Source organism: Procambarus clarkii, chromosome 89, assembly GCF_040958095.1.
Source record: "Procambarus clarkii isolate CNS0578487 chromosome 89, FALCON_Pclarkii_2.0, whole genome shotgun sequence".
Classification (NCBI taxonomy): domain Eukaryota; kingdom Metazoa; phylum Arthropoda; class Malacostraca; order Decapoda; family Cambaridae; genus Procambarus; species Procambarus clarkii.
Window position 1 is genome coordinate 18,623,306 of NC_091238.1, and position 14,100 is coordinate 18,637,405.

The following is a 14,100-nucleotide window of genomic DNA, read 5'->3' on the forward strand; positions in this document are numbered from 1 at the left end:
GACTCATGTCCCAGGACTCATGCCCCTGGATTCATGCCCCGGGACTCATGTCCCCGACTCATGACCCCGGACTCATGCCCCTGGGTACCTCCTCCCCCCAGACTCACGCCAATGGTGCGAGCTCCAGCTCCTGAGCCTCACTCACTTCTCCAGACTCCACGAGTTTTTTTTTTATGGCGGTAACTCTCCGAATCCTGTGTCAATGCCGCAAGCAATCCCCAACAGACTGCTTCACCAGTGTTTACCCGCTCTGATATGTCGCCAAGGCTTAGTATAGACAAACAAAGACTATAGAAGGAGTAAGATACAACTACGGGGGTTATGGGAGATGAGAGAAGCATGAGGTCCGGAGCCTAGGCCGCAGCCATGGCCACGAGTCGAGACGCCAACCCGCCCCCTCTCACACCTCACACCATAACAACAGATGGAAGACTAAGACTCGTAACGTCACACAGTTATATACGAGTAAGTGGGCATTTTATGAGTATTATGAGAGGTGTTTGAGTGTTATGAGAGGCTGTGGTCTCAGGTGCTAGCTAGGACAGCTTTTTTTATTTTATTTTTTTTTTCATTCTTCTAAAGTGCAGTCTACGGGGTCATATGACTTGACTAGTCACAGCTCAGTCGTCAACCAGGTTAGTTGTCAAGCGGGATAGTCGTTAACCGGGATAGTCGTCAGCCAGGATAGTCGTCAAGTAGAATAGTCGTCAGCCAGGGTAGGCATTAACCAGAATAGTCACCAGCTGGGATAGTCATCAACCCCAGGATATGCGTTCACCAGGATAATCATCAACCAGGATATTCGTTCATCAGGATAGTCATCAATTGGGATATTCGTTCACCAGGATAGTCATCAATTGGGATATTCGTTCACCAGGATAGTCATCAATTGGGATATTCGTTCACCAGGATAGTCATCAACCAGGATATTCGTTCAGCATAGCATTTTATGCTATGCTGAACGAATGAAATGCTATGCACTAGCATGCATAGCATTTTGGGCAAGTCCTTAAACTAACAGATAATTTTATGTAGATAATTTACAGTAAAATTAACAAAAAATGTTTACAAGTACTTTTCAGCTTTACAGGTACAGGTAATTTTAAGTAGATAAATTACAGTAAAATTGACAAAAAATGTTTACAGGCACATTGTAAGAAATGTTGACACAATAAACAAAGATTAGATTAATACACAATAATAACAATACACTATAATGAACACGGATTACTAGGTACATTAGGATAAAATATCAGGGTTATACAACGGTTCACTGTAGCACAATTTGAGGATCATTTTGAGGAATAATGCAGTAGAATATACACTCAATATAACAACCATGATATCAGATGATATCAAAGATTACAATGGTAAAGTAATATGGCGTAGGTTCATATCTTGGGGGATTGGGTAGCACTAGATACAGTGTGAGTTAAAGTGAGTTAAAGTTACTAACCAGGAGAGTCACTGTCATAGTTACCAACCAGGAGAGTCACTGCCATAGTTACTAACCAGGAAAGTTGATTTACCACATTAACCAATCAGGAGAGTCACTGCCATAGTTAACAACTAGGAAAGTCACTACTACAGTTACCCGCCAGAAGAGTTGCTCTGCCATAGTTACCAACCAGGAGAGTCACTGCCATAGTTACCAACCAGGAGTCACTGCCATAGTTACCATCTAGGAGAGTCATGCTACCATAGTTACCATCTAGGAGAGTCATGCTACCATAGTTACCATCTAGGAGAGTCATGCTACCATAGTTACCAACCAGGAAAGTTAGTTGCTCTGCCATAGTTACCAACCAGGAGATTCCTCAGCTACGTTATTTCCACTAAAAATATAGCATACTTTAACAAGTTACAAATAAGAATGATAGAGGTGCACAGTAGAAAAGGGAACAAAATTTGGTTAATAATGACATTTTTAATGCCTCCAATACCCATCCTGTGGGTGGTAACGGACACCCTACCCACCTGTGAGTGGTAGCAGACCCAATTCCCATCCTATGGGGTGTAATGGAAAAGATTTCAGAGGCATATAAAGGACTCAAGAAATGAACTCTAAAATTGATTTGCCAAATCAATTTCTAGCAAACATGGTTTTACATTTTTTTGGCCAATGGGTCCATCTTCCCTAGATATACTAGATATATAATAATAAAATAATTCATTGTGACAGGGGATAGGCAGCCAGGGTGTTTTCATACACATTAAACTTATAGCGAGCGAGCGCTATGTCATGGGTTCGTATCCTGGCCGGGGAGGATTTACTGGGCGCAATTCCTTAACTGTAGCCTCTGTTTAACGCAACAGTAAAATGTGTACTTGGATGAAAAAACGATTCTTCGCGGCAGGGGATCGTATTCCAGGGACCATAGGATTAAGGACTTGCCCGAAACGCTACGCGTACTAGTGGCTGTACAAGAATGTAACAACTCTTGTATATCGAGATCCTCCTCCAAGATCGAATTACAGTACAGTACTGACCTTACCCAGGATGCAACCCCTCAACAAGCTGACTAACTCCTGAGTACCTACTTACTGCTAGGTGAACAGGTGCATTAGGTGATAGGAAATACACCCAACCAGTTCTGTCCCGCCCGGGATTCAAAACCAAAAGTCTCGTTTGTGGGTCAAGAATGAACCCCCAACTGTTCTACAGGGACCCAAACAGGACCACTTTTAGAGATCCCCGTTGCAATAGGGATAAAATTCTTAAGAGTTTGGGTCACTCATTATGGATTGTTTAAGTAATGTTACTATCAAAGTCTACGGAAACATGTGTTCTATTAAATATAATATAAAAGCAAAATAATGTTTAGTATACAGAACGAAAAATAACATATCTCGAATTTATTAGAATTTAAATTGCTGCAGAATGGATTGTTGTTTACTATATCCCTATACAAAAAGACTAGTGAGTATATTATATCAATAATATTCTCGCTCCAAACTCTCATTAGTTTAATGAGATGGGTTTGTTAAGTCTACTTAGTCCACTAATGACAAAACTCATACCTCTTCCCTAACTACAGTTAACACTCCTTCCAGCCTATTTGGTGAGATGTGGTCCGATTATATAAACAATTGAGAAGCGAGTAATCATTTACGGGCTATTCATGCCCTTGCCACCTCTTGGGTGGCTTAATCTTCATCAATCAATAATCTTCATCAGTCGAGTAATCATCAGTATAATTTCAACAGTGGTTGTTAACTTACATTTACATTTAATATCACTTCTACTCTGAATTAGTGACATTAATATTGCCCTCTTTTTGCTAACTAGATTACCCATTTAAACCAGGGTATTTCCAGAAACAACTTTTCAAATACAGTATAGAACTGTATGTGTAATCTTGCCTTTACTGTGCTCTTAATTTTTCAAGACATTGTTACTATAAATGTATTTGCATATTTGCTGATTTTCTACTACAGTACAAAGAGTGAAATGGTAATTTTTTCATGAAGGCTCAGGTATGCCTGGGAGTACGCAAGAAAACCGCCCTCTGTTGCCCACCCTCGAACCTGACCTGGAACATGCACGAACGCAAGCTTCTCAGCGTTGTAATGACAACAGATCAGATGTGGTCGATGATGATCACAACTCGGGGCTCACTGCCTCTGGTCACCATATTGATGATGCTCATCAACAAACTACGTAGGTTTGTTTTTCTTCTGTTATTTGTAGCTTATTTTATTCAGGTGTATATATATAAATTTTTATTTTTTTATCTTATTTTTTTAAAGCATGAAATATAAAATTTCAGTAGTACTGTATCATTTAGTCATTTATATATCTATAAAATGTTCAGAGTAGTTATTTGACCAAAATAGTTTAGCTTCTATTCCTTCTAATTCATAATACAGTACAGTAATTTATTGTGTTGGGAGATAGGCAGCCAGTGTATATACATGTTAGGCTTATATCGAGGTCCCCTCCAAGGTCAAATTACAGACTCCCCGCAGGATGCAACCCTACAACATGCTGACTAACTTCTGGGCACCTATTTACTGTTAGATGAACAGGTACATTAGGTTGTAGGAAATGTGTCCATCCATTTTTGTCTCGCCCGGGAATCAAACCTGGAATACCTAATTGTAACTTGAGAACAAACCCGATTGTGCTCCCGGGACCCTATAAGCAGTGCGAATAGTAATTTGTTATTAGCCATGAGTAACCCATGGCCAGTACTTATACTATAAGCTGGTTATAAGCCTTGGGTCATGGAAACACTATCATATTGTAGGAGAGAGAGAGAGAGAGAGTGCATGAGCGAGAGCTTTATTATCTTATTCTTGTGTTGACTGTAATTATTTTCTCCTCCCCAGAAACTGTGAAACATTGATTCATTTGATAAAGGGAAATATTGGCACAGGAATTCTGGCCATGCCAGATGGTCTCAAGAACTCTGGTCTGTACACTGGTGTTGGTCTCTTGCCTCTTATATCTATTATCTGCATCCACTGTATGCACATGCTGGTAAGTTATCACATATCTCTTCCCTTAAATGTTTATATCAATTACACTTTAAGAAACAAGCTTGATGTGTAAGTTAATGAGATTAAAGATAGTGATATCTTTAAAATACTATTATGGTAGTGTATCATCATCAGTTATCACTATCAGTCTATATTATGCTATAGTAAAAGGGAGGTAGTTACCAGTAATAATTTCCATAATAAATATATACCGGGTAAGTAAACTCGGGAAGTTCACCGCCTCTTGGTAATGAGGAAATCTGAGGACTGGACACGGTTGTAGTTCAGGTTGAAGTACATTTATTAAGACAATAAAATAGATCTCAAAGTAATAGAGTAGCTTACGCTATTTCTACCTCCCATACAGTCGTTGAGTAGGGGGCGTACCCATCACAATTGATACATGGTAATAATGTACATCAACACTTCTTGTCATTTCCACAACTGAACAATACATTTTTTTGTGTTACCGTGCTTTCATGTAGAGGGTTCATGTCCCTTTACATGTATTGTTTAATTATTTAATGTAACAAGCACTGCATTCTCCTCTAAATTTGAATTAACACTAGTGACCTCAATGAGGACAGGAACCCAGCGGCTTGTTGAAGGTGCCCCATTTTGGTATTCTGGTATTAAACTTGAATAATACCAGAATACTTGCATTATTCAAGTGTAGTCACTTGTAATGTTTACAAGTTACAAATTACAAGTGTAATATAATTGTTTTAAAAGTATAATATAATACACTTGTAAAATATAATGTATTGCTATATATAAAAATTCTTGCTGGTAAAATTAGTTACTATACTTGCTATAATTTTCCTTATATAGTATGTATTGTAAAATTGATTTAGACCTGTCCTAGGTTAGAGTAAATGTTCATTATGAAACTGATTTAGGCCTATCTTAAATTAGAATAAATCTTCATTTATTTTAAGGCATGTGCTCTCTCGACAGGTTCAGTGTGCACATGAGTTAAAAGAGAGATTGGGTATAAGTGGCATGGACTACGCTGATGTTGGGTATCATGCCTTCGCCACAGGACCAGCTTCCCTCCGTGGATTAGCCCCAGTGGCACGATCAGTCCTCAATACCTTTCTAACCATAACACAATTAGGATTCTGTTGTGTGTATGTGGTCTTCATAGCTGCTAATGTTCAACAGGTAAGGGACTAAAATTGACTGTAATCAGTCAGTCACTTTTAATGGTTCAATCATACTACAGTACCATTTTGCACTTTCATGGGGGTGAGGTGGTACTTGGTTATTTATTAATGGGGTAACAAAGAGCAGTGTCCCTGAGTCCAGTCTCGTTCCCTTAAATATTAGATGGGATGCAAGGCTGTTTCCACCAATTAACATAATTAAAAAAATTGTATGAATGGTGAATAATGTTAATTTAATTGTTGATATTCCTATTCTATTTTTGTTTCTTGCAATAGGTTGTGGACTGTAAACTCCCAGGTAATGGCATTGACATTCATGGATACATGGCTATCTTGATCCTGCCTATATTAGGTATATCTATGATCCGCTCTCTTAAGGTAAGCCGTGCTTAATGTTTTATGAACAACAATTACTGTATATGTATGAAGTTAACTCTTATTGCAAATGATATAAAAGTATTATTTTCTTTATTGATCAAAGATTTTGTATTGATTGTTTCTTTTACTTTACTTTCAAGATCTAGACAGGTAGGTTAAACAAGTGATAAATAAAGTGCCTGTATTGTTCAGTGTTTATAGTGATTAGGTAGACTGTACAGTACTCTAATATGTATGTAATATTAATTAATCCTTGGATACTTATTTTTATTCTGTTGTATAAAACTGCCTGTATTATAAGGCAGATATTTAACTGGAGAGTGGATGGGAATATCTTTATTATCACTACAAGTACTTAGCAAACATTGGTTTAGGATAATTATTTTAAACATCAGCATACAGAGAAGAAGCCGCAGTAATGTGGCTGGTATGACTTGATAAAGTCTAAAACAAGGGGAAAAATCATTACTTTTATTTCATTTTATATTTGAGGGTTAGGTTATGTATTTATTATTGCCATGCATTGTGTTTAAATTCGACGTTGTGGTTTTCAGGTGCTGGCGCCATTTTCTCTTGTGAGTAATGTTTTCCTGGGCCTGGGAATTGCCATCACATTCCGTTACTTACTGCAAGATATTCCTTCTTCGTATGACCGACCTGAATTTAAGTCGTGGAAACAGCTACCTCTCTTCCTTGGCACTTCGATTTATGCATTTGAGGGCATTGGAGTGGTAAGGATGATTAATGTTGTTCTATCAAGACTTTGACGATTTACATGATACAAGCTAAAATTTAACAATGTCATCACCATTATTAATTAATTATTATCATAGCTCTCACTCTCCTCCCTCCCTTCCTCCCTCCCATCCTGCCTGCAAGCACACAACATAATGGTCCCTATTGTTACCTTGTGACAATTTGTTACAAAAGTTATTACATCTTGTTATAAAGTTTTTATGGCATGTTAGAGTTGTTACAACTTGCTAGATAGTTGATACAGCTTATTAGTTGTAACAACACCCACATGTCATTCACAGACATCTCTAGCTCTTCTGAGATTATTGCATCTTGAACATTGTGAATTCAAAGCAAAATACACTTACATGTGAATAGTGAATTATTGTGAATAGTCTTCAAGATCCTGGGAAGGGAGGGCTTTTACAAAGATAACATTAGGTGCAAACAATACCAGCTTATGCTACTTGTTACTCCATCTTACTGTTTTTGCATCTGCATGTATTCCTTACACCACTAGCCCATTCTTACCCTTAGACACCAGTCTGGTTATACCTTTCTTGATTGCCATTATGCGACTAAACCATATCTGGTTATTTTTATCTGTATATTAGTCGTGTCTCATTAAGTATATCTTTGTTTCTTTAAAATATATAGATTTGAATGAGGAGGAGAGGTGAGTGACTGCCTGTCCCATCACTGTGCTTGACATATCAAATCTCATCGTAATAATAATGATCGATTCTTACGTATGACAATTTGTATCATATTTGTTTATTGTTTCTTCAGGTTCTTCCTCTAGAAAGGAAAATGACAAACCCAGAGGATTTTCGTGGATGCAATGGTGTCCTTAACACAGCCATGGTTCTAGTCACTTGTAGTTATATTGCAGTGGGCTTCTTTGGATACTTGAAATATGGTGATGCAGTGCATGGATCCATCACATTAAATATTCCCCCAGGTGATAAGTAAGTGTCACTAGTGCTTTTCTCATTAAACCTCTTATTAGTATTAATGTGTGTGTGTGTGTTGTTATAAGCCTTTCTCTGTACAGCATCCAAGACTGCTACCAAACAGGATTTGACCAGACCACACACTAGAAGGTGAAGGGACAACGATGTTTCGGTCCGTCCTGGATCATTCTCAAGTCGATTGTGGTCGACTTGAGAACTTGAGAAGGGTCCAGGACGGACCAAAACGTCGTCGTCCCTTCACCTTCTGTGTCGTCTGGTCAACATTCTTCAGCCACGTTATTGTGACTCATCGCCTGCATATTGCTATCTTGTTTTTCCAAACCAAACCTTTCTTTACCACAATCACTGTCATTCCCTGACTGACCCCACTCACAGCTTTGGTTGCACAAATTTCTTTTTTTAGAAATCCAACATTGGTATTTAAACTGATCAATCACTTTTGGCACATCATTCATATTTGTTTCACACACATGCAATTGCCTTTTCCCTCCATTAATTTTCAACATTCACTTTGAATAGTCTTCTCTCACACCTCGGTTTATTTTCAATTAATCTACTTAGCTACATTTTACTTGCAAAACAAATGAATTGTACATCAAATTAGGACAAATTCCATATACACATATTAGGAGTATACACCGGTGTTACACCCTTCTGGCATTCATGCCTTCACCTCCCTCATGACCTCATGTATGTACTGTATTGAATACCAGGGAGACGTCACACAACCTTGACATATTGATATAGAATTGATCACTCATTATACATCTTACCCATGTTCTGCTGTGACTTTTCTATGTCCATAGATGTTGTGTGTGCCTTATACTCTTTCTCATATGCCTTCTCTGTAAGCTGTCTCAATGTAAATATACATTAACACGTCCTCTTTTTCCCATGGACCTTTGCCGTGTTCATCCAGATCGGAACTTCCAATCGCTATCCTGTCACACATGCGGCTAACTAATGCCTCTATAAGTTTTACTTTAGCTATGTCTTGTATGTTTTATACAGTGTACAGTGCACATATAAGTTAGGTGTTTGTGAAAGTATTTTATATATATATATATATATATTTTTTTTTCAGCTTGGCACAACTGGTAAAGATTTTGATGGCACTTGCAATCTACCTTACATATTCTCTTATGCTGTATGTTCCTGCTGAAATCATGTGGCCTCACTTGAGTTCAAAGTTTCACTCAACCCGAGGAAAACTACTTGGAGAGTATGCGTTCAGAGCCTTCCTGGTGATGATTACATGTAAGTTGTCTTTCTCAATTGTTTAAGGCCTTTGTCAAATTTTACACATGCCAAGGTAACTTTGGACCTTAATGTTACTGTTGCATGGAACTATTTTAAACATTTACTGTGGTGACTGTCCTAGAATGTTTGCCTATAGGCAGTGCATAATTTTGTGTCGTGAACACAGTACTGTAAATCCTTAAAGGATGCTGAATGATCTGCCCAGAACATGTATCTTGTAATATAAATTTGAACTCATTTTATTTTTCAGTTATTCTAGCAGCAGCCATTCCCAACATTGGACTCTTCATCTCACTAGTGGGTGCAGTTTCATCGTCAACATTAGCAATCATCTTTCCTCCAATTATTGAAATGGTTACATTTTGGCCACGGTAAGGATTGAATGGATTGTTATTTTTTTATACCAACTCTCTTTTTTTTTTTCAGACCACTTATAGGTAGTGTATGGAAGTTTCTTATGCATATAGTATTTTCAACTAAAAGTCTTCTCCTGCATTAGCATATTTTTTTGCATGCAGTACTTCTTCTTCCCAGTACTCTTTGTCGTATAATGCTTTGAAACTATTGACGGTTTTGGACTCCTCCTCATTTAGCAAGGGACGTCGTCGTCCCTTCACCTTCTAGTGTGTGGTCTGGTCAAACTGCTTCAGCCACGTTATTGTGACTCATCGCCTGCATTTTAGTGGCATTTTTATCCAAACAGCATAAAAACATATGGAAACTTTTCTAAAAAAAAAAAAAGATTCATACATTTACAAGCATGTACAGTATTATACTAATTTGTGCAGCATTGCACAATAATATAATTTTGAATATGTATGAGGATAGGTATGAAATTAGATATGTCACTTACAATGATTCATTTTTTCCAGAGTAACGAAACTGACTATAATCAAGTGTTTTATCATCTTCACATTTGGAATCGTATGTTTCATCACAGGAACATACGCCAGTGTTCAAGCCATCATTGAATACTTTGAACATTCCGACATCCCTGTGCCAAGGGAGGTTTGCTGAGGTTAGTGGTGTGTGCGTCACATTTGCTCATTAGGTGTGTTATGTACATAACTGTTATGTTAGTGTAAGTATTTTCTAGGTGCTGGTTGGAATATTAGCGTTGTATTCATAATTGTATCTAACTGGTATACCGATATACAGTACAGTATATTAGTATACATGTGTACTAGTACAATCGGTACCCCAACAATGGTTGACATGTTTCCTGTGTAAGCTTTGTGGTATATTACAAGTATTATACTGTAAATCTTGGTAGAGGAAATGGTCATGGGATATTAGCAAGGTCAGTATCCAGCCACATACATCTGTTTTGATCACTCGCTGATGTTTTGCTCGGCCTGTTTTACTCAGAGGTACGGTAAATTAATACACAGTTACCTTGTTTGGATAATTGATAATTGTATCAATTTTGTATAGAACACATGCACTTGTGTATAAGTCATTAAATTTCTATGTACTGTATTATGTATAAGGCATAATATTATGATTCAAAATCACATAAATAATGGTTTAATTTTATTTTTTATATATTTTATTTCTTGGTATACAGTATTTATCTTTTCCTTTTAAAACTAGTATTGACAATATTATCATCAGCTAGTAAGTTGCTGTACCTTTGCTAGTCTGCAATATGTACCCATCAACATATTGAGATAATGTTCATATTTTTTTTCATGGAAACTTTTTGGTTTTGTACTATAAATAGCTTTTATTAGTGTTTCTGTAGTGGTGTAGTACGGTCATTTTTGGCAGTACTAGTACTGAAAACCTGAGAAATTGCTACCTAACTTGTACACTGATGCTCGGTGTTGTGTGTGTGTGTGTGTGTGTGTAGTTATAGCATGTACCTAAGTGTAGTTATAGCATGAGAGGTACGCTCTGGTGTCCCATCTTCCCAGTACTCTTTGTCGTATAACGCTTTGAAACTACTGATGGTTTTGGACTCCTTCTCATTTAGCTTCTTCCAATTGTCTACCACTCTGTTTGCAAAAGAAAACTTTCTCATTTTTTTGGGCACCTTTCCTTAGCTTGGATCGGTGTCCTCTTGTTCGTGAAGTTGCTGGTTTCAGGCATTCCTCTGTCAATTTGGTCAATTCCTGTTAGTATTTTGTAAATGGTAATCATATCATAGCATAGGATCCTCACACGATGTTCTTTATGTGGTCCACAGGTGATGGTTTTCAATCTAGAACCATGCCTCGATCTCCTTTATCAGAATTCTTCATTGCTTTCTCAATGACTTTCTCAATTATTCAATGATTTCTTACATAATTTTTAGGTTGTGTGGGGTTTATTTTCTCCTATTCCACATTCCATAACATGGCATTTATTCACATTAAATTCCATTTGCCAAGTGGTGTTCCATGCACTTATTTTGTCCAGGTCTTCTTGTAGGGCATGACAATCATCTAAGTTTCTTATCTTCCCAATTATCTTAGCATCATCAGCAAACATGTTCATATAATTCTGTATTCCCTCTGGTAGATCGTTTATGTAGACAATAAACATTACTGGTTCAAGAACTGAACCCTGTGGTACTTCACTTGTGACACTTCTCCAGTCTAATACATTGCCTATGATTACTGCATGCATCTTTCTGCAGTTGGAACATTTTTCATCCATGTTAGAAGCCTCCCTGTCACTCCTACAATATGCTCCAGTTTCCAGAACAACCTCTTATGTGAAACTTTGTCGAAAGCCTTTTTTGTGTGTATGTGTCTGTCTGTGAACCAGTTTGGGCTTTATTTAATTCCGCTTGGTATTTATTATGTTCTAATTTATGTAGCTGTGAGCTACATAGACAGTTTTACAGCTGGTAGAATGTGTAAGAAATATATACTGGTGTTAGAAGTCGTTAAATGTCACCTGTAGCTTGTTAACTTTTGCCAGAATGCTTGGCTAATCTTCAAGGACAAGTTCTGTTGTAGAGGTGCTCAAAGCAGTGATGCGGCTTGCCTCAGAGCTGCTTGACCTGTGTCTGTGTCTGTCTGTCTCTGTTTCTGTTTTTTTCCGTCTCTCTCTCTTATTTGTTCGTTCGTTGTTGCGTTCATTCATTTGTTCTGTCATTGTTGCATTCGTTCTTTGTTATGTGCATTCGTTGTTGCCTGCATTCATTCGTTTGCTTTCAACATCATTGTACACACACACACACATATGCTGTGCTTGGTGTTGTCCACATACTGGTGCTTGACATCATCCACACACTCACACACACATACACACACACTGGTGCTCAGTATAATCCACACATGCACACTGGTGCTTGGTGTCGTCCACTCAGTCAAACTGGTGCTTGGTGTTGTCATTGACACACATTGGCGCTCGGTTGTTGATGTCTTTGTGCACCATCAATAAAACCTTACATTGTAAAGTTCAAAATGGCCAAACATGTAAGTTCATTAACTAAAGCAATTTTGTATAATTACCGGTAGTTATCTTTTATATTGATTTGCTCGACTGTCTTGCCTCAAGACATCTGTCAATGTATTATTGCTTTATAAGTAAGACATAAGTGAGACAAATATAATGACTTTTAAGTACAAAGTAACCAACATTTACAGAGAATTTTTTTTAAATATCCCCATTTTGGTGTCAAATCTTTATATCGCCTTGCATTGCTTAATGTTACTAGTCCTCTGTTGTTTTCACCCTTAAGTCATTGTAAAGCATTATTTACTAATTATGGCATAGCTGTACAGTAACAATGTATAGATAAAAGTATTGTATTTTCAGAGAAACATTAATGAGTGGTCTACAAATAATCACCTAACTTATTTGTCTTTATAAAGTAATTATCCAAGTAATTATATCCTTTTGTAGTAATGAATGATGTCTTGTATTCTTAAAAACTGGCCATTACAATATTTCTGGACAAAATGTTCATTTGACTTCTCGTGATGGAATTGTCCAAATTCAGTATGTTGTGCAGTGTATTTTGTATGTGTTATTGTGCATGTGTTGTCATTGCTGATGAGCCGTACTGTACATGTACTGTATTAAAAACAAGTTTCAAAACATAAGTTTTGCTGAAAACTAGTTGAGTAAACTTGAACTATGTTTACCTCTTCAATCTGGAGTATACTCTCTTGCTTTTCATGATGTATAAGAAAACAGAATGGATCTATTTCATTGATTTTGTTGTACAGTCCTACTAGATCCTACTGTAAATAGGATCTATTTCCTATTTCTTTTATTTTAATTCTCAAGGAGAATACATGTGACTATAATATTTTTTTAAATATTGTAGGAGAAAGCTTTTAGACTGTAAAACAGCTTTGTCAGAATCTCTTAAATTTAACACAAGCCTAAATATATTAGTATTACATGGTGTAGTTACCCAGTTGTTGAGCAACTTGGGTAGTCCTCTCGAAAATGAGACCTCTCCGTAGGAAAGGTAAATTTTTATATTATATATGTTTAGCTGTGCCATCGTCTTAGTCTGAGATATATATATATATATACACACACACATACATACCTACACATACACACACACACACATATGTAAATATATATACATACATACTAAATACAGTGGAACCTCGATGGCAGGTAGGCTGCTCCATATTTCTTAAATAAAAAATAAATAAAAAAAATGAAGAATTTTGAAAAACAGAACAAATGTCAAAAAGGTTCGTTCGGTGTTCGGCAGGTAGGCTGCTCCATGTTTCTTAAATAAAAAAAATAAAAAAACTGAAACAATTTGAAAACCGGACAAATGCCGTAAAGGTTCGTTCAGTGTTTGTCAGGTAGGCCTCACTATGAATATGACAATCATTATGACAATCTTTCTTTGTTTCAAATGTGTTCCATTTGTTTTGTATTTTTCATTTATGTCTCAATATTGGAGGAGCCTACCCGACAAACACTGAACAAACCTTTATGGCATTTGACTGTTTTCCAAATTGTTTCAACTGTTTTTATTATTTTTAGTTTTTTTTTTTTTTATTTAAGAAACATGGAGTAGCCTACCTGCCGAACACCGAACAAACCTTTTTGACATTTGTTGTTTTTCAAAAAATTTCATTTTTTTTTTTTTTTTTTTACAAAAAAGTCAATGCTTTGCAACATCACAGCTGTCACCCTTT

The 14,100-nt window shown here is 36.9% G+C and overlaps 1 protein-coding gene across 6 annotated transcripts; it reads left to right on the top strand.

Moving 5' to 3' along the window:
• Positions 1-332: 332 nt before the first annotated feature.
• On the top strand, positions 333-13,527 carry LOC123773351 (neutral amino acid uniporter 4). Of its 6 annotated transcripts, none has more exons than XM_045767017.2 (10): positions 333-465; positions 3,472-3,665; positions 4,333-4,483; positions 5,440-5,646; positions 5,925-6,026; positions 6,581-6,757; positions 7,551-7,729; positions 8,820-8,992; positions 9,246-9,366; positions 9,868-10,153. In XM_045767017.2, the coding sequence occupies exons 1-10, from the start codon at positions 367-369 to the stop codon at positions 10,010-10,012; spliced, it is 1,548 nt and encodes a 515-aa protein (XP_045622973.2). In that variant the 5' UTR covers positions 333-366; the 3' UTR covers positions 10,013-10,153. The 6 variants fall into 6 exon arrangements, with proteins under 6 accessions (XP_045622973.2, XP_045622972.1, XP_045622971.1 ...); XM_045767016.2 differs by having other exon boundaries at positions 357-465; positions 3,472-3,661; positions 9,868-13,527; XM_045767015.2 differs by lacking the exon at positions 333-465 and adding an exon at positions 537-635 and having other exon boundaries at positions 3,472-3,661; positions 9,868-12,227.
• The last annotated feature ends 573 nt before the right edge of the window (positions 13,528-14,100 follow it).

Bases quoted from the DNA above. Each gene is read 5' to 3' on its own strand.
- LOC123773351 (XM_045767017.2), top strand. From the start codon at position 367: ATGGCCACGAGTCGAGACGCCAACCCGCCCCCTCTCACACCTCACACC. The intron at 4,484-5,439 runs GTAAGTTATCAC...CTCTCTCGACAG, and splicing joins TCCACTGTATGCACATGCTG to GTTCAGTGTGCACATGAGTT. The intron at 9,367-9,867 runs GTAAGGATTGAA...CATTTTTTCCAG, and splicing joins ATGGTTACATTTTGGCCACG to AGTAACGAAACTGACTATAA.